The 27,361-nt window shown below is 33.6% G+C and overlaps 6 protein-coding genes across 7 annotated transcripts; all 6 read left to right on the top strand.

The window, feature by feature from the left end:
* On the top strand, positions 1-1,365 carry LOC146918667 (putative phospholipase A2 homolog 1). Its single transcript, XM_085720288.1, has 4 exons — positions 1-220; positions 440-479; positions 854-973; positions 1,059-1,365. Exons 1-4 carry the CDS (start codon positions 89-91, stop codon positions 1,250-1,252), a joined length of 486 nt encoding a protein of 161 aa, XP_085576414.1. The 5' UTR covers positions 1-88; the 3' UTR covers positions 1,253-1,365.
* Positions 1,366-2,791: 1,426 nt separating this feature from the next.
* On the top strand, positions 2,792-4,290 carry LOC146918666 (putative phospholipase A2 homolog 1). Its single transcript, XM_085720287.1, has 4 exons — positions 2,792-3,217; positions 3,434-3,473; positions 3,760-3,879; positions 3,982-4,290. Exons 1-4 carry the CDS (start codon positions 3,116-3,118, stop codon positions 4,158-4,160), a joined length of 441 nt encoding a protein of 146 aa, XP_085576413.1. The 5' UTR covers positions 2,792-3,115; the 3' UTR covers positions 4,161-4,290.
* A 1,166-nt stretch (positions 4,291-5,456) lies between these two features.
* On the top strand, positions 5,457-7,693 carry LOC146918665 (putative phospholipase A2 homolog 1). The gene is made up of 4 exons (XM_085720286.1): positions 5,457-5,801; positions 6,042-6,081; positions 6,371-6,490; positions 7,280-7,693. Exons 1-4 carry the CDS (start codon positions 5,697-5,699, stop codon positions 7,456-7,458), a joined length of 444 nt encoding a protein of 147 aa, XP_085576412.1. The 5' UTR covers positions 5,457-5,696; the 3' UTR covers positions 7,459-7,693.
* A 229-nt stretch (positions 7,694-7,922) lies between these two features.
* On the top strand, positions 7,923-13,580 carry LOC146918664 (putative phospholipase A2 homolog 1). Its single transcript, XM_085720285.1, has 9 exons — positions 7,923-8,236; positions 8,347-8,481; positions 10,475-10,519; positions 10,604-10,744; positions 10,828-11,060; positions 11,146-12,207; positions 12,423-12,462; positions 12,725-12,844; positions 13,356-13,580. Exons 6-9 carry the CDS (start codon positions 11,971-11,973, stop codon positions 13,532-13,534), a joined length of 576 nt encoding a protein of 191 aa, XP_085576411.1. The 5' UTR covers positions 7,923-8,236; positions 8,347-8,481; positions 10,475-10,519; positions 10,604-10,744; positions 10,828-11,060; positions 11,146-11,970; the 3' UTR covers positions 13,535-13,580.
* A 3,611-nt stretch (positions 13,581-17,191) lies between these two features.
* Positions 17,192-23,302, top strand: LOC146918663 (uncharacterized). Of its 2 annotated transcripts, none has more exons than XM_085720284.1 (7): positions 17,192-17,390; positions 17,526-17,658; positions 18,929-19,032; positions 19,960-20,131; positions 20,221-20,361; positions 20,464-20,698; positions 20,783-23,302. In XM_085720284.1, exons 1-7 carry the CDS (start codon positions 17,362-17,364, stop codon positions 23,047-23,049), a joined length of 3,081 nt encoding a protein of 1,026 aa, XP_085576410.1. In that variant the 5' UTR covers positions 17,192-17,361; the 3' UTR covers positions 23,050-23,302. The 2 variants fall into 2 exon arrangements, with proteins under 2 accessions (XP_085576410.1, XP_085576409.1); XM_085720283.1 differs by having other exon boundaries at positions 17,192-17,393.
* An 870-nt stretch (positions 23,303-24,172) lies between these two features.
* On the top strand, positions 24,173-26,824 carry LOC146918662 (putative caffeoyl-CoA O-methyltransferase At4g26220). The gene is made up of 6 exons (XM_085720282.1): positions 24,173-24,258; positions 24,460-24,532; positions 24,631-24,710; positions 25,083-25,227; positions 25,319-25,450; positions 26,401-26,824. Exons 2-6 carry the CDS (start codon positions 24,464-24,466, stop codon positions 26,689-26,691), a joined length of 717 nt encoding a protein of 238 aa, XP_085576408.1. The 5' UTR covers positions 24,173-24,258; positions 24,460-24,463; the 3' UTR covers positions 26,692-26,824.
* The last annotated feature ends 537 nt before the right edge of the window (positions 26,825-27,361 follow it).

Raw genomic sequence — 27,361 nt, 5'->3', positions numbered from 1 at the left:
ACGATCTTTCAAGACACAAACGTTAGAAACAAACTCACCAACGATATAAGAAGAGAAGACATAATCACGTCTGTTTTGTCCCACAAAAATGGCTTCCAGCATCAATATCTCACGCGTCACCGCCACATTTGCCCTCTTCTCTCTCCTCCTCTCCACCGTAGTTGATTCCTCAGTGGCCAATTCACCGGTCGCCAATGCCCCTGTCCCCGATTCCTCATCGGTATGTATGTCTCCTCCGATCTTAAATATAAAAGATAGTCGAATATGTATTTAATTTATGAGATCCAGTCAGATATATCAATTTTTGTTTACTCAATGTCTCTTAATATACATGTGACCTGAGGATGTAGTAATTATTTTGTGGTTAATTATTATGTAAATTGGATTTAGAACAATTGAATTGAAAACATTGACAAAATAATATTGTTTTGGATTATAGGAGAATTGCAGCAGGACATGCAAGGCAGAGCTGTGTGACAGTAAGATTCATTGATTCCTATTTCATTATTATTATTATATCAACTATGAACTACGGACATTGAACACCAATGTGGACACATTGCAACATCGATAATAATTTTTAAAAAATGATATAATTCAATATAATTACATGCGTTAGTTTTGCGTGTTTAATATTGGAAACATCTTTGATGAGAAGTGTATGTACTGCATAGATTATAAGTTTTAATATATATACACATACGACTAATTGTTAATGTTAATGTCTTGATAAAAAAACGATAGCGTTGGGAATCAGATACGGGAAGTATTGCGGAGCGGGTTATTATAAGTTTCAATATATATACACATACGACTAATTGTTAATGTTAATGTCTTAATAAAAAAACGACAGCGTTGGGAATCAGATACGGGAAGTATTGCGGAGCGGGTTATTGGGGTTGTCCAGGCGAGAAACCATGTGATGATATTGATGCTTGTTGCATGGCTCATGACGATTGCGTTGACCGATTCGGTACGTTCTTTCTCTTAATTTTATTAATTTGTTTGTTTGTTTAATAGACAAATATTAGTAGCTAATGATTTTGTGTTTTCTTCAGGAATGACTCATGTGAAATGTCATGAGAGATTAAAGAACTGCCTAATTAGGGAACAAAAAGCCAATAAGGTTGGATTTTCGAAAGAGTGTCCGGCCAGTGTCGCTGTGCCTACCATGATAAGAGGCATGGACTTGGGCATCTTGTTGAGCGAATTGGGTGGCACCATTCCTAGAGTTGATTTGGGCATCTTGTAAAAATATTCTAATCCCATTTGTAAACTTTTCTTGATTTGGGAATGTTGATCTTATTGATTGAGCTTGGTAATTAATTAATTAAGCCACTGATTTAATTTGTGATGTCACAAAAATATTTAGTTATTACTAATTATTTTTAAGTTTTTTTTCAAAATTCTTGTAATTTTTTTTATTGATAGCCTACTATACTTAACAAGGAAGTACTAGTACTACGAACTGACACGAACCAAAACTATATACTCTCATACGTATCACACTCCTCAAATGTCGCGCGTACGGCATATCAAAGTGAATTGCAAATTATGTGATAGTGATTAATAAACATTTAATTCTTTTTTTAATAAATAAATATTTATTCCATTCAAAATATCATATTCCATTCTAAATAACTAAAACTCGATCATTTTAAACATTTATTCCATTCAAAATATTAGATTCCATGGGAGTCATAGAATGGTTGAGGTGTTGGGGAGGAACACAACGAGGTTAAACTCTTTCCTCCAACAAAAACAACAATTCAATGAGTTTTCCTAAAACTCAACGTGGATTCTCGCCTAACATATATGATGACTATTTAAAGGGTTGATCTTGCAAACGGGGGCTTGCCTTTAAAATGGTTTAAATGATGCGACTACAACGGAAGCAATGTGCTTTGCTCTAAGCTATTAATTTGTCCATTTCAAAATTAACAAATCAAAATTGATATTCTCTATTTTTAGCAAACACATATGACCTTTTTTTTTATGTTAACCCTCTGATATATAGGGAATGAGACCCTAATAATCCGACATTTGGCCGAATGATAAGTAGAGTTTGCTCTTAAAAAAAAGATAAGTAGAGTTCGATAAATAAAATTGCTTCAACCAATAATGAATTAACATAGTGATGCAAGCAAAAAAAAATTGTGCTTTTAAGGAAGAACAAAGGAAGAACAATTTTTTTTTTGAAAGGAAGGAAGAACAATTCTTCCCTAGCAAATCAGTTTAGAGTAGCCAAAAAACTCTTAAAGGTAGAGATATTGAGAAAATACAAATACGGCTTATGTTCGTTATTCCCAAGGTTGGGAATATTTATATTTTATAGTGCAACATATTTGAGATATATATATCCTACTTATTATGGGAATCCTAACTGATTTTGAAAATAAAATAAAATAAAAGATAAAACTGAAATAAATCCCTAAACTTACTCCTAACAGAATTTAAATTAAAAGATATTTGCAAAGTGGAAATCTAATTTAAATAAATCCTAATTATGATGTGAGGAATAAAAAACGATATGGGGAAGAAAATAAATCCTAAACTTGGTAGCTAAGAAAACTAAAATAAAAAAGATACAGGGAAAAAATAAAAGATATGGTGCTAATATAAAAATAAAAACCTAATTGAAAGCTCTATAAATACCTTTGTATTATCTTTCGAAAAAAAATACCTTGTATTAGAGTAAAAAAAAAAAAAACAGAACTTTCAGAAGAAAATTGTAGCAAAGGAAGGTACGTAATTTGTTTCTTCTTCACAAGTTCTTCCCATATGCTCCTTTATGTACATTTTTTTCTTTGTTTCTTAAGGTAGCATACCACTCATTCTTGTTTACAAATCATATATAATTGTCCCTTATGTTTATTTTCTTTCATAAGAAATCAGTTTACTTTTATTGATTGTACTATTATTTTTGTATTTTTTCCCCCCTCGTATTGCTACTAGTCATTATTTGAACCATAAACTTCAAACTACTCATATTTCTTCTCTCCATATTACTCTCCACATTATGACTGTATGAACATTTTATGCAGGTGTGTTTTTGTAATACTAGTAAAGAATAGTAGAAGACCTAGTTGCGACTCTTTCCCACAAACCCTAAATAATGACTTCTCACACAAGCAATATCCCACGCACTAGCGTCTTTGGCCTCCTCTTTCTCCTCCTCTCCGCTGTATTCCCTTCCTCCCATGCCGATTCATCCTCAGTATGTATGTCTTTCCCGGTCTTAAATATAAGAGACGAATGGTCAACAAAAATTATTCTACATGTTTATCTGGTCAACCAGATACATATGAACTTTTGTTGACCTAACTGTCTTTTATATGCGAGATGTGAGGACGTAGTAATTTATGGTTAATTATTATGTATATTTGGATTTGGAGCAATTGAATTGAAACGTTGACCAAATTATGGATCATAGGCTAATTGCAGCAGGAAATGCATTGCAGAGATGTGTGACTGTAAGATTCCTTCAATCCCATTTCATTATTATTATATCATAAGCATGGACACGGACACCATAAACGACACACATGTCGACGCCAATAATAATTTTAATAAATGACATAATTCACTATAATCACTTGAGTCGATCGGTGTCAGATACCTGCCATAAGTGTCCATGATACATAGATTATATGTTTCAATCTTAATATTCTTCTTAAAAAAAATCTTAATATATTTATTGATATATGTACAAATACATTATTAATTTGTTAATGCTACTGTGTTGATGAAAAACTACAGCGTTGTTAATCAACTACGGGAAGTATTGCGGGATAGGTTATACGGGTTGTCCAGGCGAGAAACCGTGTGATCATATTGATGCTTGTTGCATGGCTCATGACGACTGCGTTGGCAAATTTGGTACTTTTTTTTCCTTAATTTTCCTGATGTTGTTTTACATTTTCTATTACCTTTTGAGACCTATCTTGTGCTGCTTTAAACTGACTAAACATGGTTTTACAGGAATGACTAATGTGAAATGTCATAAGAAGTTCAAGTACTGCTTAGTTAGGAAGCAAAAAGCCGGGAAGGTTGGATTTTCAAAAGAGTGTCCGGTCAGTGTCGCTGTGCCTACCATGATAAGAGGCATGGACTTGGCCATCTTGTTAAAGGAATTGGGTGACACCATTAAAGATCTGTAAAAACATTCTAACCTCCTTGATACATGACATATTCCCATTATTAAACTTCTATTGTTTTGGGAATGTTGATCTTAATGATCTTATTGAGTTTGGTAATTAATAAATTATGGCATTATTTTTGTTCTAGTTACCATGTTGTGATTTAATTTTTGATGTCACAAAATAATTCCATAGTGTTGAGTTACAATGTTGTGATTTACTTTCTGATGTCATATTATATGAAGAGATTATTGACAAAACTGTTTCTCACAGAATAATGAAATCAATACACATAATATTATCATATGCATATTCATGGTTTGATCACTGAGGAAGAATGAGAGGAGAATGTATGTAGCTCTTATTGGATGCAATTACATTTCTCAACAATTTAAGGAGCCATCAGTGAAATATGTGCATGACATTCATACTACTATGCAACATATGTCATTTTGGTCATTATAACATGGATTAATGTCTAAACATGATCATACTTTTAATTTCTCTAGTTTGACCCATATGCAATCTTGGTCCACACATAATTGTTTTCTCAAACTTAATAACTAAAACTTTTGATTTCTTTTTTTAACGTTTAAAATATTTTTTTATTTCTTTTAAGAAATGTTCAAATTGAACTAATACGGTCATTTTAAACAATTATTCCATTTAAAATATCATACTCCATGGGAGTTATGAGTAGTTTGAGGGAGGAGTGATAAGGAAGTTATAAGTTTAATTCTTTGCTCAAACAAATATAACGATTCAATGGGTTACCTAAACTGAATGTGGATGTGCACCTTACCGGTAATGATCGTTAAATGAGTTGATATGCAAAATGAGTACGATGGCTTCATAGAACGGAGGGTCACCTCAAAAAGGATATATATGACGCAACCACAACTAAAGCAATAGGCGGGCTCGAATCTATTAATTAGTCTAAATCTCTGACAACGACAATATTGATGTTATTTTTTCAACAACCAGACACAACTTTTTTTAGTATTAACCCTCTTATTTTTAAGGGAGAGGACTTTAGTGATACAAAGTTCGACCATGACTTAATCTGACCAAAATTATTCTACTTATAAATCGAACTTGGATTCTCTCGAATGATTATACTTTAATGAAGTTCGTTAATCACTTGATTCATACATGACAAATGACATCCTACCTTGTTGCTACTAAAGTCAAATTGGAAATGTAACGAATGCGTGGATAAGACGAAATTACAAAAACTATTCAATTATTTTTGTTAACCCTTTGATTTGCAAAGAAGAAAAAGGGACCTAGTTCTATTGTGAAAAGAAAAAACAAAACATAGTGAAAATAAAAAACAAACCAATAGCTGTTTTTGTTGCTCCTAGAAAACAGGAAAGTAATACTAATTCCAACATTCTATGAATCTAACGCCATCCAATCACAATCGCAATCACTTGCTATTTCCTACCCAATCAAGTTGCAACAATCTGAAGGGTGCTTTGGTAATTTCACCATACACAGCAATAGTATAAGAAGAAGAAAAGACCAAATCACGACTCTTTCCCACAAATCAAAACCATGACTTCTCACAGCTGCATTATCTCACGTGCCACCACCGCATTTGCCTTCCTCTCCCTCCTCCTCTCCGCTGCATTCCTCGGCTCCCTCGCCGATTCCTCCTCGGTATGTATGTCTTATCCGGTCTTTAATATAAGAGACAGATAATCAACAAAAATTGATGTATCTGGTTTATTAGATAAACCAGATGCATGCATTTACTTTTTGTCGACTCAACTGTCTCTTATATTTATGACCGGAGTACTTAGTAATTATTTTATACTAGTTAATTATTATGTAAATTAGATTAAGAGAAATTGAATTGAAAATAATGAGTTGACCAAATAATATTGTTGTGGATCATAGGTTAATTGCAGCAGGAAATGTATTGCAGAGCTGTGTGACAGTAAGATTCATTCAATCCCATTTCATTTTTATTAGACACTAGACACTGATACTAATTCAATCACCTATGAAGCATAGACACTAGACACGAATAATAATTTGAAAAATGACATAATTCAATGTAATCACATGTGTGGGTGTCTTGTGTTGGATATCAAACACGTCTTTGATTAGAAGTGTTGGTTCTACATAGATTATATGTTTCAATCTTAATATATTTTTTGATATATTGACACACATACAAATATATGACTAATTGTTAATGTTATTGTGTTGATGAAAAACTATAGCGATGGGAATCAAATACGGAAAGTATTGTGGGGTAGGCTATTCGGGTTGTCCAGGCGAGAAACCGTGTGATGATATTGATGATTGTTGCATGACTCATGACGATTGCGTTGGCAAGTTCGGTACGTTCTTAATTTTTTTAATTTGTTTGTTTTTTTATAGACAAATGTTAGTAATCAGTGGTTATGAATGTGTACGTGTTTTGTTTTTGTTGAATCAATTCTGTAAATTGTTCAAGTATACATGTTTTGTTTTTGTTAAAGCCTATTGGTTGTTCTGTTACGATGTTAACGGAATTTTGTTGTTTGCTATAGGGTATTCTGTCATTACAATTTTCATGTTTGCTAGTTTTCTTTGTCATTGGTGGATGGTCTGATGTGAATTTCATGAATTTAGGAGAATAGTGTAGTAACACAGTCTAGAGATCTCGACCATTAGATAAAAATTGGATGACTCGTATTTAGACCTCATCAAATCAACTCAATATGAGCTAACCGGTCTTCATCTCCGTCCGAGATATGTGAATGTGTGATTGCAGAGAATCCAATTTTTGAGAATAATTACTCAAATGTTATGTCATATACTCTTTGTTCTTTGATAAAATGTGCTGCTATCTGATTTATGTTTGCTGTGGTGTCCTTTAAGTTTATCTTATCTCATACCCTATAGATATACATGCACATTTAGAGAAGTATAACACCATAGTAATATAATATGGAAACTAAGAAGTAAGAAGTTTCAAATGTCATAGAAAAAATTGAGGAATGAAAAAGATATCTTGCTACATGTAAACATGGACATGCCACATTGAAATGAAATATTTTTCCGATTCTCCTTCACATTTTCTATCACCTTTTTCAGTTGAGACCTCTCTTTAGCTTCTTTAAACTGACTAAACATGGTTTTTCCAGGAATGACTCATGTGAAATGTCATAAGAAGTTCAAGAAATGCCTTATTAGGGCACAAAAAGCCGGGAAGGTTGGCTTTTCGAAAGAGTGTCCAGTCAGTACGGCTGTTCCTACCATGATAAGAGGCATGGACTTAGCCATCATGTTGAGCGATATGGGTGACAACTTTCATGAACTGTAAAAACATTCTAACCCCCCTCATTTAGGCCATATCCCCATTATTAAACTTCTCTTGATTCGAGAATGTTGATCTGAATGATCTTATTGTGCTTGGTGATTAGTTAAGTCAATGATTTTGTTCTAGTTACCATGTTCTGATTTAAATATTAATTTTTTGAGAGAATGTTCTGATTTAATTTGTAATGTCTCAAAAGAATCCAATATTAGTTTTGCGCAAGGTTCTGCCATATTATATACATATTGTTATCATATTCATATTCATGGTTTGATTAATGTGGGAGAATCAGAATGAGAGGGGATTGGATCTATTATGCTCTATGCGCAATATGTGTCATTTTGTTCTTAATGGGTTGATATAGTTCCTGCTAATCAGATTAAAACATGAAGAACTTATTTTGATAATTTCTAAACTTGATCATACTATTAATTTCTCTTGGTTGGCCCATATGCAATTTCGGTCCACAAATAATCGTTTGCTCAAACTTAATGACTAAAAGCTTTTGAACTAATTCAATAATTTTAAACATTTATCATTCAAAATATCAAATTCCATGGGAGTCATAAGGTGGTTTGGTAGTTTGGGGGAGCGACATAGCGATATTACACAGAAAGGTTTCCTAAAACTCAACGTGGGCAGCTGGGGGTTAGGGTTGGTTCTACAAACCGAGTACAATGGCTTCATTGCAGTGGTTTACACGATGCGACCATGGCAGAAGCTTTGAATAAAATATCCTTTTTATACAGAGCATGTTGCACAGAAGCTTCAAACCAGCCAAGTGGTAAAAAAAACTTCCATCGATTTCAATTCAATTTAACACTTTCAATTTAAGCAAACACGTAGTAATCGATTTTATTGTTTTGTTTTGATTTGTGGTTTTGTTTGATGCAGCAAAACGGCATTGAAGCTTGCTGTTTCGAGGATAAAACTATTGAGGAATAAGAGAGAAGCGCAGGTTAGGCAATCGAAAAGAGGGAATTGGCTAAATTGCTTGAGAATGGTCAAGATCAAACTGCTAGTACTCAGGTATAAACAATTCTAACATCATTTTTGTTCATTAATTTTAATTAAAAAAAAAAGGAGAATTGAATGTAATGACATGTATCCGTGTTACATAGTGACACGTGTTGGACAACGGATACACTTATGATTAGAAGTGTCGGTGCTATGTAGTTTTTATCTTAGATGCCACAATTGTAACACACACGACTGGAGCATACTTTTTGTTTATTTGTGCTGCTAATTTTTAGGTTTTTGTTGTTCTTATTATATGAAGCAGGGATACCTGACACAATAGTGACATGTCGACGCCAACAATTATTTTAAAAAAAATAAATTGAAAATGATATAATTGAATGAAATCAATAACAAAATGGATTCTTCCAATGTATAAAATAAAAATTCCAATGGCTTTTGCTGCTATAACCTTCCCAACCACGATTTTTTTATTTTTTTTCTAAGTATTTAATCACATGTGTCAATGTCGGTGTCATGTCAATGTCGGATCCTAGCATGTGTCAGACACAAGACACGCTTTTGATTAGAAGTGTCGATGCTACATGGTTCTTATCTTAGGTGACATTGCCCACTAGGGGTGGGATTTTGACCTTTGTGGGGTATTTTAGTGTCGATGTAGAATAAACAAGGAGGCTATTTGGATAAAAGACTTGATCATGTGCTTATAGTATAAACATTCTGTATAAGTGTTTGAGTGTTTTTGTATAAGTTATTTCTATAACAAAAGATAAAATAAAATCAGGCTTTGTTTGATAAAAAGTTGTGCATAGCGGATATCAAATAAGCTAGCTGATAGATGTTAATCGATAAGCTAGTGGAGTGGATTTGTAGTGTTTGATACAATTAGCAGTTGAACTAGCTTATAAATATGAAATGACAAAAATTTATTTTCAATTACTATTTTTTCAATTAAGACAAGGGTAAAATTGACCGAAACACTGATAAGCAATAAGCTATAAGCTCAAATGCTACTCAAAGTAGCTTATAAATAAGGCTATGATCTAGTAAAAGAAGGCGATAAGCTCGTGAAGGAAGGTCTATTTTGGTCATATGAGCTTATACGGTATAATCTATCTGCTATAAGCTTCGAAAGAAGTCTTTCCAAACAAAGCCTTAGTATGTATTCATATAAGTTATAAGATTTTGTTGGAAATCCCGCCCCGAGCATGAAGGGGTGTGTTGGTAATCCCACCTTTAATGTGATCTGCCCTAGTTGCCTTGTGTTGGCTTTGAGGGGGTAGATTTAGTCCCACACCAGTTAGATAGGACTCTTGATAAGAGTTTATTAAGAGGAGACACTCCTCACCTTACAAGCCGGTTTTGTAAGGATGAGTTAGGCCCCAAATTCCAACATGGTATCAGAGCCTATCCAAGATCTAATCTACCGTTGGGATTCCGCATTGCCACGCTTCATGCCCATTGGGCTTGAGCGTGAGGGGGTGTGTTGGAATATAATATCTTTTTCTGCCTGTAGATTGATGTGTCTGGAACTTTATGTTCTGTAGTTTTGGCAGTACCACTGAATTTGCTTGTATATTAGTAGTATTTTCTTTAGGCATGTCATTCAAATGGTTGATCACTTTAGGAGAATTTATTATATATATACCCTAAAGAGTGAAAAGTAAATATTCAAGTTAGGTGGTTCAAGCCAAGGGCTCGATTAGAATTGTAACAAATCGCATGAAATCCCCTGAACAAAGGATCCTAGCGCCAAAATAACATTTCACTATCTAATCATTGAAATTATAATCCCATTGATCAGTAGGTTTATGTAACTTATGCCATTGCATAAAGTATTATGGAAGAATATTAAATGGTTTATGTAAAGTAGCAAAGCCCCGAGATCAAGAACCATCCTCCACTGTTTTTGTATCATGCTAGAGACACATTAAAGGTTCACTCATAATGATTTTAAGCATGACTTATGGATTTGTTTGGCATTATGTTGTTACAATCATGTTTAAACTAGTATTCTATGCCTATTGTTTGTCGACATGTAAAGACTTGCTGATGGTCCAATGATACAAAGGCTTCCCAAGACTTGCTGGTAGGCTTTGTTTCTTGATGTTTAATAGGATTACGTCGAAGATCATTTGTGCCTGTTTTTTCTAATTTAATGCTGTCTTTTCAGTCGGTTGAGAAATTGTTTGCCAAAGCACCCGATGGTCCAACGAAGATAAAAACACTGTCTGCAATACCTGAGGAGCATAATATCATATGGGAACTCAAGTCATTTGTAGATAATGATACAAAGGCTTCTCAAGACTTGTTGGTAGGATTTGTTTATTCTGCATTTTGATAAAAAAAAAAAGTTGTTACTTTAGTTTATCACTTTGACACTATTTATATGTTAAGGTTGGGCCAAGTACTCTTGAGAAGCCTGCTTATGTGGAACCTTTCAAGTCCATGTTCCACCACCTGTTCATGATGAGAAGCGTCCTCCTAATTCACGTGCTACCTCACAACCTAAACCAATGCATGATGAATATACAAGTTCATTTGAGCAGAGTGCAAATGCTGCTGCAAGAAAGGCAGTGCCAATAACTCTACAACATCAGGCATGCCTAAGACTGAAACCAGATCTTCAGGTACTTTTTTAAAGAAAGTCATTACAATTGAATATCCAAGCTTCTTTTCTGTTCATTACCTGAATATTTGAGATTCTTTTCGCAGGAGGTGGAAGTCAGAAAAAAATTATGGTTATGACGACTTACCAACTAGTAAGCCATCTTCAACAGGAAGAAACTCTACAGTGCAGTCACCTAATAATTTTGAGGATACTGAAACTTTGGAGAAATCTCGCCTAGAAAGTGGTATGGATCTACGGAACGTTGGAGGGTGGTTTTCACAATAAAGTTTATACGCGACCACCTTATATTTAGAATACATCAGATGATGTTTCAACTTTCAACTGATAGATTGCAAGCAGTGAGGACTTCAACCAGTTTTGACGCTCCTGTTCAGGACAAATATACATCCGAGAGCAGAGGAAATAGAAATGTCAGCTTGAAAGCTTGAAAGCACACAACAAATCTTCTGATTCTGATAGCTATGATCTGGTATCACAATCACAAGAGACGGCCAGTACTCATGAACCTCACATTCAGAATGAGCAGAGTGAAGTAAAAAAGAAATCAAGCTCACGAGCCTCGATTCCCTTCTTTGATAGAGATTCTGAGGATGAACTTCGTAAACAACGGGAACACTCTCTCGCGAGGCTTGTTATCATCAATAGTAATTTACTATCTAGGAGTTTTGTTTTGTTTTGTTTGAGGAATACTATTTAGGAGTTTGTTTATTTTCAAACAAAACAACCATTTAATAATTAGGAATAAATATCGATTGCAGTTCGTTAAAAAAAACCAATAGTAGTTTTTGTCTCATAAAAAACAGGAAAGTTTTTTATCATTCAAGTTTATGAATCTAACTCCATTTTTTACCTTAAGAAAAACATCCTAAATAGTAAATATAAACAAAACTGCATATGTGCAATGAAAAATGATTACTTGCTACCCAATCACGTTACAACAATCTGAAAGGTCCTTTGGTTTGAGCACTGCCTTCTCTTTCAAGACACAAACCAATGGTATAAGGAGAGGAGAATACCAAATCACCACTCTTTCCTTCCCACCTGCAAATAAAAATAAAATGAATTCCCAATTCAATATCTCATCCGCCACTGCCGCTTTTGCCCTCCTCTCTCTCCTCCTCTCCGCCGTGTTCCCCTCCTCCTTGGTATGTATTGTCATCTCCGGTCATAAATATAAGAGGCATATAGCCAACAAAAGTTTGCGTTAATCTGGTGCAACTAGATACATCAACTTTTGTTGACGGTTCTGTCTCCTGTGTTTATGAACGGAGGGAGTATATTTCATTGGATTGTTATCTAAACTGGATTTAGAGCAACTGAAAACGTTGAGTTGACCAAATTATCTTGTTGTGAATCACAGGCTAATTGCGGCAGGGATTGCATTGTAGAGCAGTGTGACTGTAAGATTAATTCATTCCCATTTCATTATTATTATACTAGAAGCACATGGACACTAACACGACACAAAAACGATAATAATTTGAAAAAATGACATAATTCAGTGTAATCATATGTGTCATGTCGGTGTTGGACATTGACAGTTTGACACGCCTTGGATAAAAAGTGTTAGTGATATAGAGATTATATGTTTCAATCTTAATGCGCACGCGCACATACACAAATACATTATTAATTGTTAATCTTATTGTGTGAAAAAAACAGCGATGACCATCAAATATGGGAGGTATTGCGGGGTGGGTTATTCGGGTTGTCCAGGCGTGAAACCATGTGATGATATCGATGCTTGTTGCATGGGTCATGACGATTGCGTTGGCAGATTCGGTACATTCTATTGTCTCCCTTCTTTCTCTTAATTATGTTAATTTGTTTGTTTTTTTATATACAAGTGTTAGTAATTAGTTGTTATGTTAGTTTCTGGTATTGCCGGAAATTGTTAGGTTCGTGCAGCTTCTTTATAAATTTTATCATTTATTTTCATTTATGTTTATGTGCATTTTCAAATTATTGCTGTCATGCCACGTTGTTGGTTTTTCTGTTTTGATGTTATCAGAATTTTGCTGATTTCTATAGGGTGTTCTATCATCAAAATTTTGTTGTGTGGTACTTTTCTTTTTCTTTGTCATATGTTAAAATGAAAGATACATTAGCTAGCTAGCTACATATGTTAAAAGGCACATGCCAAATTATCATTTTTCCGATTTTGTTTTACATTTTCAATTACATTGAGACCTATCTTTAGTTGCTTTCAACTAATTAAACATGGTTTTTACAGGAGTATTACATTGAGACCTATCTTTAGTTGCTTTCAACTAATTAAACATGGTTTTTACAGGAGTGACTCATGTGAAATGTCATAAGAGGTTAAAGAACTGTTTAGTTAGGGTACAGAGAGCTGGGAAGGTTGGTTTTTCAGAAGAGTGTCCGGTCAGTATCGCTGCGCCTACCATGATACGTGGCATGGACTTGGCCATCATGTTTAGCCCAATTGGTCAGTGGCAGGGGTGGCCCTGAAGGTGGGCAAAAGGGGCGGCAGCCCAAGACACAATTTATTTAGGGGCAGTAATTATTATTTTCACTTAGTAGTTAATACTATATAGATATATTTCTTATTAACTCGTTTTGATTACTTGTATTGAAAATATATTTTCAAATAATCTTGATCATGAATGAATTTTTTGCAACAAAAAATACCTGAAGAAATACATTCAAATAATTAAAAGGGTACAACTTTTTTTATTTGCCCAAGGCAACAAAAATCTTAGAACCGACTTTGGTCGGTGGTAGCATAGGCGGGGTGAGCAACCACCTAGGGCACACTTTTTGGAGGGCACCAATTTTGTTTTAATTTGTTTTTCTTAGGGGTATACATAAATTTGAATAAATTTTTTATATTACTTAAATTAAAATTAAATACATATATTTGCACCATATTGCAAACTTTTTAAAGCTTACCTAAAATATGATGATTGTTATGTTCTTGATGGTGAAATTTCATTTGAAGAATCAAAAGTCATTAGAAAGATTTTAAAAATTGAATCAAAATCAAGTTATACGATATTGAACTCTTTAATGACATTTAACTGTTTTTCTAATGCATACACGACGTATAGAAAAATATTAACTATTTATGTACTTATGTTATTGTTACATCTACTGGAAGAAGTTTTTCGAAACTAAAATTGTTAAAATCGTATCTATAATCTACAAAGTCAAAAAAAAAAATGAAACAATCTAGCTTTAATTTTTATTTAAAATAGTTTATTTTAATAATCTTGATAATGAAAGAATTGTGAATGATTTTACAACCCAAAATGCAAGAAGAATGATATTTGAATAGTTGCATGGATACTATTCTATTAATTCGTCCATGGCACCCAAAATCTCAAGATCGACCCTAAATTGGGTGACACCGTTCTTAATATGTAAAAACATTCTAACTCCTTTAATAAAGGTCATATCCCCATTTACAAACTTCTCTTGGTTTGGGAAGGTTCATCTCATAATCTTACTGATTGAGCTTGGTAAATAATTAAGCCAATGTTTTTGTTCTAGCTACCATGTTGTTTCTCATAGAATAATGAAAGAATCACACATAATGTTGTCATATACATGCTTATGGAGAATGAGAGGGGATTGAATGTGGCTATTTTTTCTTTAAAGTTGTTTTAAGTTTTAGCTACATGTGAGCAAGGATGAGATTACATGTCTCAAGAACTTAACGGGGCAGCTATGAAATATGTGCATGACATTCATACCAGTATGCTCATACCAGCTTTGAATCTCTTTGAATCGCTAACCTTACTTTCTAGTATATGTTTTAAATCTAATTAGATTTTAGCATTTTTTTTCCTTACATGATCTTTATCCAAAATTCATTCGGAACTTCAAATTAATTAATTAAAAAATTGAAGATTTTTGGTTTTTTAGATTAATTAAGGATGTATATGAATCTAATCAACTTTTTTACATCATTTACAATGAAGAGAAGATATATTTAAATAAATGAAAAGGAAGGGATTTAATTTGGTAATAGTATCGTTTTTAGTTGGGAAGATTGTAGATGAGAGAGGACCAACCTATTTATTTTTTATCATTTTAAGTTCTAAAGAAAAAAAAACTTATAAGTTAGAAACTATAAACTCAAATAAGTGTCATATCAAACACGCATACACTTTTTTTTTTTTTTTTTTAATAAACAAACACGCATACACTTAATAATAGATTTATGTTCGTGTCTGCAAGTAATTGCAAAAATTGCAGTAGACGTGTGTATTAAACAAACAAATAAATATAACAAGTGCGAAGACTTAGATGTGAAGTAAACCAAAAATAAATACTAGCCCTCATGGGTGATTCACTTGCTAGTGTTGCCTTCTTATGGCTGGCCATAGTTTCTTTGTTATTTACCTCTGTCCTTTACCAAAGTTATAGAAATTGTTAGGGTAAGAGACAAGGAAAGTGAGGTGAAATTTACTAAGGTTGACTCAATTAATAAATATTTGACTCATTTATAACGTTACGTATCTATTTTTATTGTCATTGTGAGAATATCTTTCGTAGATGAATTGTATGTATCTCGGTAGCAGGGGCGGACCTGAGCAGGGCAGGGTGTGGCAATAGCCACACCAGCCCAGGTCCTATTTTTTTTATAACAGCCCAGGCCCAGTATTCATTTCCTTTCCAAGACACTTTCCTTTTCTTTCCTTTCCAGAAACGCGCTTCCTTTCCTTTCTTTCTGTGACCGCGTTTTCCATTCCATCACCACCACCCACCGCGTTGTCCACCACCACCACCCACTGCGTTTTCCTTCTCTCGCGCCGGTCAGTTCAGCCCACCCCATCTCCTCTCCTCTCTCGGTCTGACTGCCGCTACTGTGTGTTGGTCTCCACTGCGTTGTTCTCCTTTGAATTCAAAGTTGAGTTATTGACTTATTGTTAATTGATTTGTTGCTGGTTGGGTACTTGAAATTTGAATTGAATTTCTTCATTCTATTGTTTATTTCAAATTTAAATTGTTTTGTTGCTTACTTTTTCAATTAAATTGATTTATTGTTGTTGGGTAATCTGAATTGAATTGAGTTATTGTCAATTTGTTGTTCCTCTATAAAAATGAAGAGTACAAAAATTGATTCTTTTTTCAATAGGAAAGAAAACTTGCATTATTAAGATAGTGGAATTGAGTCATTTTTTATTGCAGTACTGGAATTGATTTTAATTGAGTCATGATTTTAATTGATAGAGAATTTTATAATTGTTTGTTTTATAATTGTTTGTTTTATTTTATAATTGTTTGTTTTTAATTGTGTGCATATGCAGTACTTAAATTGTTTGTTTTATAATTGAATTAAGATGAAGAATTTTTTTTTCCGATTATTGCCCCACTAATATTCGAAGTCCAGATCCGCCCCTGCTCGGTAGATACTTTCTGAACTCTGAAATATGTTTGTATTGACTTCTCATCTTTCTACTGAGTCTCCAAAGTCCATGACACAACTCATTTAACATTTTTTCTTCATATAATTTAGTGGAATTTGAGATTCAAACATCAATCATTATATATCGTATTATTCCTATCAACTGAGCTATACTCTTGGAAGATCAACTAAACTTTTTTTTTGGTCAAGTAACCTAGTAGTTAGAGCTCACGGTTCAATAAAAAAATGAAAGTGATGTCCACGAATGAAATTAAAAGCGTGTATAAATTCTTAGGATTTACATGCGTCTTGCCCTCCAGAAGTAGCTTCGTGACACAGAAATTAATAGCGTGTACTATAGTTTATCTATTGGACACGATATTCATTTTGAACTTTATACTAGTTTACACTGTTTTTCTAAAAAGTCATATCACTTTTATTCATAAAGTTTTTTTTTATACTATTAGAAACAACCAAAAAGTATATGATTTATTAATTTTAATTAATTTTCATTCACTAAAAAAAAATCATATATTTTAATTAATTTTCATTTACTAAGTTAATCCAAAAATGTCATAATCAAAGATGAATTAATACTAATTAATTTCGTCACCCACCCGTAGAAAAAGGTTTTCTTACACTCGTATATGTTTGTCTTGTCACGTATACTTCGTCGAAAGTTCAATCCCAATTAAATAAATAAATAATCATTTAATAATATTCTTATTTTTATTATTCCCTCTTTCTTCGCTCGCAAGATCCAATTCTTCTTCTTCTTCTCTTCTTCTCTTCGTGTCCAAAAAAAATTCTTCTCTCTTTTCTTCTTCTTCTTCATAAAAACGAATCACTAATCAATAATTAAATTCCTTAATCCTTCTTATTCTTCTTCTTAATCTTCCCTTTCAGTTAGTTTTTTTTACAGAGCATGTTGCACAGAAGCTTCAAACCTGCAAAGTGGTACAAAAAATCTTCCATCGCTTTTAATTCAATTTCATGATTTTGATTTAAGCTAAACGTGTATTAATCGATTTTTGAATTGAAGAAGATTAATCGATTTTATTTGATTTTGTTTTGTTTTGTTTGATGCAGCAAAACGGCATTGAAACTTGCCGTTTCGAGGATAAAGCTATTGAGGAATAAGAGGCAAACACAGATTAATCAATTGAAGAGAGAATTGGCGAAATTGCTTGAGAATGGTCAAGATCAAACTGCTAGAATTCGGGTATTTACAATTTCTATAATCATCATTTTTTTTGATTAAATTTGTGTTACTAATTGTTAGGTTTGTATTGTTCAGACACCAGATGCGACCCTAACACTGACACTGACACGTCGACACTGATAATTGTTTAAAAAACTATATAATTGAATGTAATGACATGTGTCGCTGTCTAACAGTGACACATGTTGGACACCAGACGCGTTTTTTTATTGTTCAGAGGACAAGAACCTGACACTGACACATCGACACGGATTATTGTTAAAAAAATGATGTAATTGAGTGTAATGACATGTGTTGATGTCGTGTCCGTGTCGTACAATGACACTTGTTGAACACCAGACACGTTTTTTTATTAAAAGTGTTGGTGCCATGTAGTTCCTCTATCTTAGATGGCATAATTGTAACATAATATTTTTTTTTTATTAATTTTGTGTTACTAATTTTTTGGTTGGTATTGTTCTAATCTATGATGAAGCACAAACACCGAAAATGACACTGATAGTGAACATTGGAGATTGATAATTGTTTAGAAAAATGGTAGAATTGAATGTAATGACACGTGTTTGTGTTAGATAGTGACACATGTCGGACACTTGCACGCTTTAGATTAGAAGTGTTGTGTAGTTCTAATCTTAGATGCTACAATAAGGATTTTGATTTTTGTGTTGATGAAGAATAAACGGGGATATTTGGATTAAAAAAAAACGTAATCATGTGCTTATGGTATAAACGTATGTTATATAAGCGCTTGAGTGTTCATGTATAAGTTGATTTTATAACAAAAGATTAAGGTCATGTTTGGATAAACAACTTAATTTACAGCTTATACCTTAAGTGCTGATATTGTAAGCTCTTATTAATAAACTAATTCGATTACAAGATAAAATAAAGTTGAATTGTTTTCTTATAAGCTATAGGTTGTTTTATTAAGTCATCTTGAAGAACTTATAGAGTTAAGCTGAAAACAGCTCATGAACTTGTCACAAGTTGTTTTCATAAGTTCTCTTAGGTGCTTATGCTAGTGGATAAGCTCATATAAGACAACCCAAACATGCCCAAAATAAAGTCAATATATAGTATTTTCAAATAAACTATCCTAGAGAGTTTATATAAATAAGCTGAAAATAGTATATGGACATGTCGTAAGCTGTTTTTATAAGATCTCTCAAATAGTCTCACAGGTGCTTATATGAGTAGATAAGAACAAATGAGTCGATTCAAACATGCCGTAATTGTTTTTGTTTAATTTTTTGTTTTTGTTTGTCTTCAGGTTGAACATGTTGTGAGGGAGGAGAAGACGATGGCAGCATATGAGCTTGTTGAGATATACTGTGAACTGATCGCAGCTCGCTTGCCCATGATCGAATCACAGAAGTAATTTCAAATTCTCACTATTTGTTTTCTCTCTCTTTTTTTAGCATATTGTCTGTTACCTACATTACTTGCTACATTTAGTGTTTTTATGTCTCTGAGACTGTATTGCGACTGCATCATCTGTTTCTAAAGCAACTGTGATTGCGATGTGAATCCTTACATTAGTATAATCATTTATTATTTTTGGGGATTTATCGTCTTTTTTTGTCTGTTTATATGTTGATCTGTCTGGAAGTATATATCATGTAGTTTCAGCAATACCACTGAATTTACTTGTATATTAGTATTTTGTTTAGGCATGTCAGCCAAATGGTTGATAAACTTTGTATATTTATACCCTAAAGAGTGAAAAGTAAATGCACAATTTAGGTGGTTCAAGCAAAGGGCTCAATCTGAAATGTAGCTTCATGTCACATGGAATTACTTGAATAAAGAATCCATGCGCCAAAATAACATCTAATTCTTGTAAATATAATCCCATTGGTCAACGGGTTTATGTATTTTATTCCATTTTATAAAGTGTTATGGAAGAATATTAAATGGTTTATGTACAGTAGCAAAGCCCCTAGATCAATAACCATCCTCCACTGTTTTCGTATCATGCTAGGGACACCTTAACGGTTCACTCATAATGATTTCAGGCATGACCTACCAATTTTTTGAAACTTTGTTGTTAAAATCATGTTTAAATTGGTATTCTATGCCTGTCCTTCGTGTAAGTATTTACAATGCCTGAACTTTACAGTTTACAGCTTTACTGTATCTTCTACTTTGACCTTACTTGCGTCTGTCTTAAGGGATTGATGCATTTGAATTTGTCATTCTGAAATGATTGATCTTGCAGTCTATAAGTTTGTTCATTATGATTCTGCATTATCACTGTATTGATCTCATTTTCCTTTCTCTTTTTCCCTTAAAATTTTTCAGAAATTGCCCCATCGATTTGAAGGAAGCAATTGCTACTGTAATATTTGCAACTCCAAGATGTTCAGACATACCTGAGCTTGCGGATGTGAAGAAGCATATGACTTCAAAGTATGGAAAAGAATTTACCTCAGCAGCACTTGAACTACGCCCTGACTGTGGTGTAAATCGCTTGGCAAGTTTCTCTACCTACTTGATGTTGAACAGGATCATATCAAAGATCATTTTGTGCCTGTTTTTTCTAATTTAATGTTGTCTTTACAGTTGGTTGAGAAATTATCTGCCAAAGCACCCGATGGTCCAACGAAGATAAAAATACTGACTGCAATAGCTGAGGAGCATAATATCAATTGGGAACCGAAGTCATTTGGAGATAATGATACAAAGGCTTCTCATGACTTGCTGGTAGGCTTTGTTTATTCTGGATTTTCTCTAGTTTATTTTGATAAAATAAACAAGTTGTTACTGTAGTTTACTAGTTTATTTTGACACTATTTATATGTTAAGGATGGGCCAAGTACTCTTCAGAAGCCTGCTTACGAGGAACCTTTTCAAACCCATGTTCCACCACCTGTTCATGATGAAGCGCGTCCTCCTAGTTCACATGCTACCTCACAACCTAAACCAATGCATGATGCATACACAAATTCACATGAGCAGAATGCAAATGCTGCTGCTAGAAAGGCTAGTGCCAATAACTCTACAACATCAGGCATGCCTAACACTGAAACCAGATCTTCAGGTATTTTTTTGAAGAACGAATTTTAATTCAATATCTAGGCTTCTTTTCTGCCCATTACCTGAATATTTGGGATTCTTTTTGCAGGAGGTGGAAGTCAAGAAATGGATTTTAGAGATTCGTATTCTGAAAACCAAAGTTCATTTCCTACTGGTAGGCAGAATTGGAATATGGAATTCAAGGATGCTGCCTCTGCTGCACAGGCTGCTGCAGAATCGGCTGATCGTGCAACCATGGCTGCAAGAGCAGCTGCAGAATTTTCAAACCGTGAAAATATGAAAAGGCAGCATTCAAGTGGATCGCATAGCTCTCCTAGAAGGGGGTCACGAGATGAAACACCTAAAGACTCTTCTGGTTTTGTTAATAGCCCCATCCGTAAAAGCAGTTCTGGGATTCACAATGAACAAATCATTACCGGAGAACAAGATAATCTGGGTAGAAGGCCCAATGAAAATTACAGTAATAGTCATCAGAATGTGGTGAAAGATTCCCGGCCAGCTTCAACAATTGGTGGTTCTGTTGGTGATGTTAATCCATTTGCCCATGGTTCTCCAATGGCTGATACAGATCACCACGATGACTTATTTAAACAAGAGAGTAGCAACTTATATGCGATGAGTATGAAAAAGCAAGCAAGCAGAACTGAAGAAGATTTTGAGACTGAACATCATGCTGATGGTGAGATGAATACTGAAAACAATCATCACTTTGAAGATGCAAGGACAAATAGACAATCTGGACATTCTTCTTCTCCTCATCTCCTTATTCCAAGTAATGATCCCGACGATAATTTGAACTCGTATGAATGGACAACAGGGAACAAGGCCGCAGAAGACCTTTTTGTTACTGAAGTAAGCACACAGGAACCAAGTTCATACAATCATACTTCTGTTGTATTTGATGATTCCGAATCAGATGATGGTGATTATAAATTTGATGATGATAAGAAATACAATGGTGGTGGATCTGGGTTGTTGTTCTCATCTCCTAGTAGCAAATCCCAAGTTGATCCATTTGAAAATACAAATTCTTGGAGCCATGGAAAAAACACTGATGTGAAAGAAATGAGTTCTGATACACAATCGCATTTTCCCGTTGTTTCTGAAAAATTTACAACGTCTGAAGTTTCTTTTGGCAAAGACCCACTGCCTGCCACTTTTGATGATTCAGATGACCCAGGCTCAGATAGTGAGACAGATCTTGTTAAGTCCAGAGTTTCTAGGACCTTTGATGATGGAAATTCTGTCCTTGATCAGATTGCAAACCATGGGGCTCTAGGGTCCTCATCAGGAAAAGTTAAGAATCTTGGTACTGACAGAAATTCTTGGTCGCTACCATCTTCAGTTGGTTCAGATTATATGGAAGAGCATTCTGTGAAAAAGGTAGATGTCACTAATACGTCAGAAAAAAGTTATGGTTATAATGACTTGCCAACTAGTTCCAAGGCAGATATCCATACATTGCAGACACCTAATAATTTTGATGATGCTGAAACTTCGGATAAATCTCATATAGATAGTGGTATGGAATTAAGCTATGGAACGTTGAAGGGTGGTTTTCGCAATAAAGGCTATACTCGACCACCTTATATTAAAAATACATCAGATGATGTTTCAACTTCATTAGGAAACATTTCAATCAAGAATGAAAGATTGCCTGCAGTGAAGACTTCAACTAGTTTTGATGCTCCTGTTCATGACAAATATACAACCGAAAGCAGAGGAAATAGAAATGTCGGCTTGAAAGCACACAACAAATCTTCTGATTCTGATAGTTATGATCTGGTTGCAGACTCACAAGAGACCATTGGCATTCATGAACCTCGCATTAAGAATGAGCTGAGTGACACAAAAAAGAAATCAAGTTCACGGGCCTCGATTCCCTTCTTTGATTCCGATGATAGTGAATCTGAGGCTGAGCATCATAAACAGAGTTCAGCTAGTGTTGTGCGTCCTGTTAGTAGAGTATCTCGAAGAACATCAGCTTCTCCAAAAACCGGTACAGGTATAAGTTCTAACAATGCTCCTTCATCTGAAGCTCCTGTGACTCCTGGTTCAAGGCTTGGATGGAAGTCTTCAAGGGTTTCTTATGAGAGCTCTGAAAATATGGGAGGATCTAAGCCTGGATCAGCAGAAAATGAAGTTTCAAAATCAATTTCAGAACCAAATAGATCCTTGCATGAGGAAATTGTGACTTCATCTTCAAGGGTACAACCTTCCAGTTCTCTTCCTAATACAGATATACAAGATAGTGACACTACATCTAAGCAGAAAGCAGATCACGTTCATCCAAAGTTACCTGATTATGATTCCTTTGCTGCCCATTTCATGTCTCTTAAGAAAGGCCGTCCGTGAATTTCACTGGCTTTCATCTAGCAACATAGCTCCTCGTACATGTTTTTGATGGTTGAATTTTTTTATAGCCTATATCATTACATATAGATACATGATTTTAGATTCAAAATACGTGAGGAATAAAGATGTTGCATGTATTTTTTGTGTAAATTGAGTCAGAGTATAGGTTTAACTATCTATTATTTTTGTACATCTCTATTTCAGTTTCAGGACTGCTATTAATGATTGAATATTCAATTGCTTTTTATGTCCATTTATACATTTCAAAAGAATTAGTTATATCCTAGTATTTGTATTGGAGAAGTGATGCCACCGATGTCACTTTAGAGCCAATGTCTACATAATTTTCATTAATTTTTTTTTGATAAGTTTATTTATTTTTTGATAAAAAAAATAAGTGGGATGAGAAGTTGGATTGGGAACATATTATTTTCATTCAGTTTAGTTGTGGAAAGAAAATAGGAAAAATATAAGGAAGTTTCATATGAAATATAGAGAGAATACAAGGGGACTGTTTTATCCTCTTTAATAAGGTGACTGTTATTATTAAAGAATAACAGTGTTGAATTTTCTAAAGTGAGTAAAGTGTACGGTGAACAAATCAAAAATTATTTTATGTACATATAATATCTATATTTGATTTAATAATTAATGGTTGATATTATCTACTTTACATTTTAAAGTGGATTGTTCATCTTAAAGAAATTCGATCTTGTTGCATGTCCTACAAACTGGTAAATATACGTAAAAATGCATGGAGAAGTGAGAAAATCCAATACAAACGTATATCAAATATAGACTTTGTATTATTATTATTATTCTTTTTATTTTGAAATTGTGAATGTTCGTATTTATTTTTGTTAGAGGAAAAGTTGAATCTACATCTCTTTATCATTCAATCTCTATATTCCTCCTCAAACCAACTTATAATCTTTAGACTTTTCTCATTTTATGTAGCAAAATTTTGTTCTTTCTTATTTGTAATTTTCAAAGTTCAACTCAACTCTATTGTTTTCATACCAGTCATTAATTTCGGTAATGGAGGGTCTTTATAAGCCGCCACCATTGACAAGAAGAAAATTGTTGACTATATAGTTTTTGTATCACACCCCTCTCCCATTAAAAAGCAGTGATATTATGTCCATAACAAGGCTATACTGAGACTTGTTGAACTCAACTACACATCTATTCTTAGCTCTCATAATTAAGGTATTCAATATGCATGTCTCTCTTAAGCATATTTTTCTACTAATGATCATTGCATGACCAAATCCAAACTAAACAATTATTAATTTTGTTACTTTCTCCAATTCATATTTAATTTACTCTCTCACTTTTCCTTATTTTTTTCTTTGGTTTTGGACTTTGAAAGAACTTACAAATTGTAGTTTTGTTGTTGATTGATTGTAGAGAAATGGAACATGTTAAAGATCCATCAATCTACAAAAATCCTGTCATATTGCAGAGTGAGGACTTAACAAAGGTTAGTATACAAATTTATCTTGAAAATCTAATTCCATTTTTTTTTCTTACTATCTTGAAAATTCATTTATGACTCATTGATGAACAATTGTGTGGCAGTATATATTGGATACTGCTGTTTACCCTAGAGAGCCTGAGCCTCTCAAAGAGCTGAGGAATGCCACTGAGAATCATCCTTGGTAATTATTCTATCTTCTGCAATGTTTTGAAATTCGGATCAAAGATCGAATCAGTGAGACTTCAAGATTATGATTTAATTGGTTCAATCAGTTCACTCCGGTTAAACTGGATGACAGATAGATAAATAAAACAATAGTAACAAAGTAAAAATAAACGTTAAAAATATAAACTAGCTAGTTGAACTAGCCACGATTCAACCATAGTTTAACAGGTTCAACCCGATTCAATACGGTTCAACCAGACTGCAATACAACAAAGAACAAACCAACTGACGAGTTGGTCGGTTCTCTGTTCAACTGGTTGAACCGATCTGTTCAATTTTAAAACGTTAGTATATTGTGATGGTTAACTTGGTTTTCATATTCATTCAGGGGTTTCATAGCAACTTTACCTGAGGCTGGTCAACTAATCACTCTACTTTTGAAGCTATTGAATCCCAAAAAGACAATTGAAGTGGGGGTGTTTACTGGATACTCTCTTCTCCTTACTGCACTCAACATTCCCGACGATGGAAAGGTTTGCATACTTAAATTTCCATAGATATAATTCGATATTGTCCTCGATACTAGAGGTAGTTTCTTACAAGAAAAGTTCGTTGATGTTGCAGATTACAGCCATAGATATTGACAGGAAAACTTATGAAATTGGACTACCTGTCATAAGAAAGGCTGGAGTGGAGCACAAGATTGATTACATAGAGTCTCCAGCTCTACCAATTTTGGATAAACTGCTAGAAGATGTAAGCATGTTTTTTCTTAGTTTATTATCTGTTTGGATTGACTTATTTGAGCTTATCTCTCAGCATAAACACTTTTGTGAGAACTTATGAAAACAACCTATGACATGAATGAATTTTTTTTAACTTTATTCTCTCTTTTGTTTTAGAAATAGCTTATAGATAAGCATGTGTCTAATAAGAGCTTAATCATGAAGTTTGTCCTAACAGGGCCTAAATCTATTTCCATTTAAAGTTCACATTTCTTGTAGCGAATCACTGCTTTTAACGAACATACAAATTAGTCTTTGAAATTAGCGAACAGCCAAACTGATCTTTTAAATCAAAAACTCCTCGATAATATTGGCTATTGTTTTGAGAAGTAAATTTGCCGATCTGAAAAGGACTAATTAACCGATGATTTTCAATTTGTGTTAGTTCTAGTAGATCTTTTGTTAAGTTAATAAGTTAGGCCTGTTCAGCTTTTTGGACAAGTTAGTCGGTGTTTCGGTTATAACTAACTTCGTAACTACTTTGTGATAGGAGTGGTATATTAGCCGATGTATCCTTGTAAAACGAGAGAATGAGAGACATATCATTGAATTATTGATCAAGAGAAAAAATAGAACGTTCAAGTGAGCGGCTTATGATTTTCTTTCTAGAAAGTTTTGTAACATTAACACTGCAACCTTCAACATGATCATAGTTGATGAGATCAACCTCAGCGAAGATGTAGGATTCAAATTTGATCCGAACCTCGATAAATCTTGTGTGTACATCTTTCCATTTTCTACAATCTTTTATTCTGCGTGCGCGTTTAAGTTTCAACTTGGTTCTCAAGAATCTTATTGTTGTGTCCAATTTCAACCTACGTAACATTAAAAATCATTTTAAATTCATTTAATTTCGTAAACTAAATTGGTAACTAATTTCATTATTTTTTGACAATTTTTGTGTGGAATGTTATGATGCAGCCTACAAATGAAGGAACATTTGACTTTGCTTTCATTGATGCTGACAAAGAGAACTATTTGAACTACCATGAAAGACTGATAAAACTGGTCAAAGTTGGTGGATTACTTATATATGACAACATTTTATGGGGTGGACGTGTTGCATGGCCTGAAGAGAATGTTCCAGTGCATTCTAGACCACAGAGACTAGCAGCAATTGAATTCAACAAAAAAATCACAGATGATTCTCGTGTTGAATTTGCTCTCACTTCTGTTGGTGATGGACTCAGTATTTGTAGACGCATTGCTTAAAGTTTTGTCCTAAAGTTATTTGATTATCAGTAATTTATCTACGTTTTTTCATGTACTGTGTACTCTATATTTATTGCAATCAATGTTGTCTACCTATGAATATAAAAGTTTCATTTTGTGCTTCTAATACAAATTTGTCTTATATTACATTTTTACTTATTTCATGCATTGAAGTGGTTAAATTAATATAGATCGAATAGGTAAAATTGGTATTCGAAATTGAAAACATTCATTTTTGAAAATTGGCGAATAATCATCAAATTTTAAATAACATTGAAAACAATCATCACTTTGGTAATTTATAAGATTAGAGGTTATGATATGACACATTAATTAGACATGTCACAATGCATGTTGATCTCAAATCAATTCCAACTTATTATGAACTAATTTGTGTATGAAATATAGATTTTAGCTCAGGGACAAATGTATTAGTAGCCAAAATTGTGCATGAACTAGTTACCGCAAAATTAGTATAAGAAAGAACGGAGTTTCATAAACAAAGTAGTCCATGGTGTGGTCGCATTGATGTAGAATCAAGGTGGAGGGACTGCATTTTCAGTTGTATTTACTTTAAGCGACATTTTACTGTTTTAGAGATGTATTTACCAGTTTGCAAAAATTAAAGGCAATTTTTACCAATACTGTTAATTTGTCTATGCACTCAACT

The sequence above is a fragment of the Medicago sativa genome, chromosome 6, assembly GCF_051527215.1.
Source record: "Medicago sativa cultivar Bolivia chromosome 6, Bolivia_mono, whole genome shotgun sequence".
NCBI lineage: Eukaryota > Viridiplantae > Streptophyta > Magnoliopsida > Fabales > Fabaceae > Medicago > Medicago sativa.
Note: the sequence above shows the minus strand (reverse complement) of the source record. Positions and strands in the feature narration are given on the sequence as shown.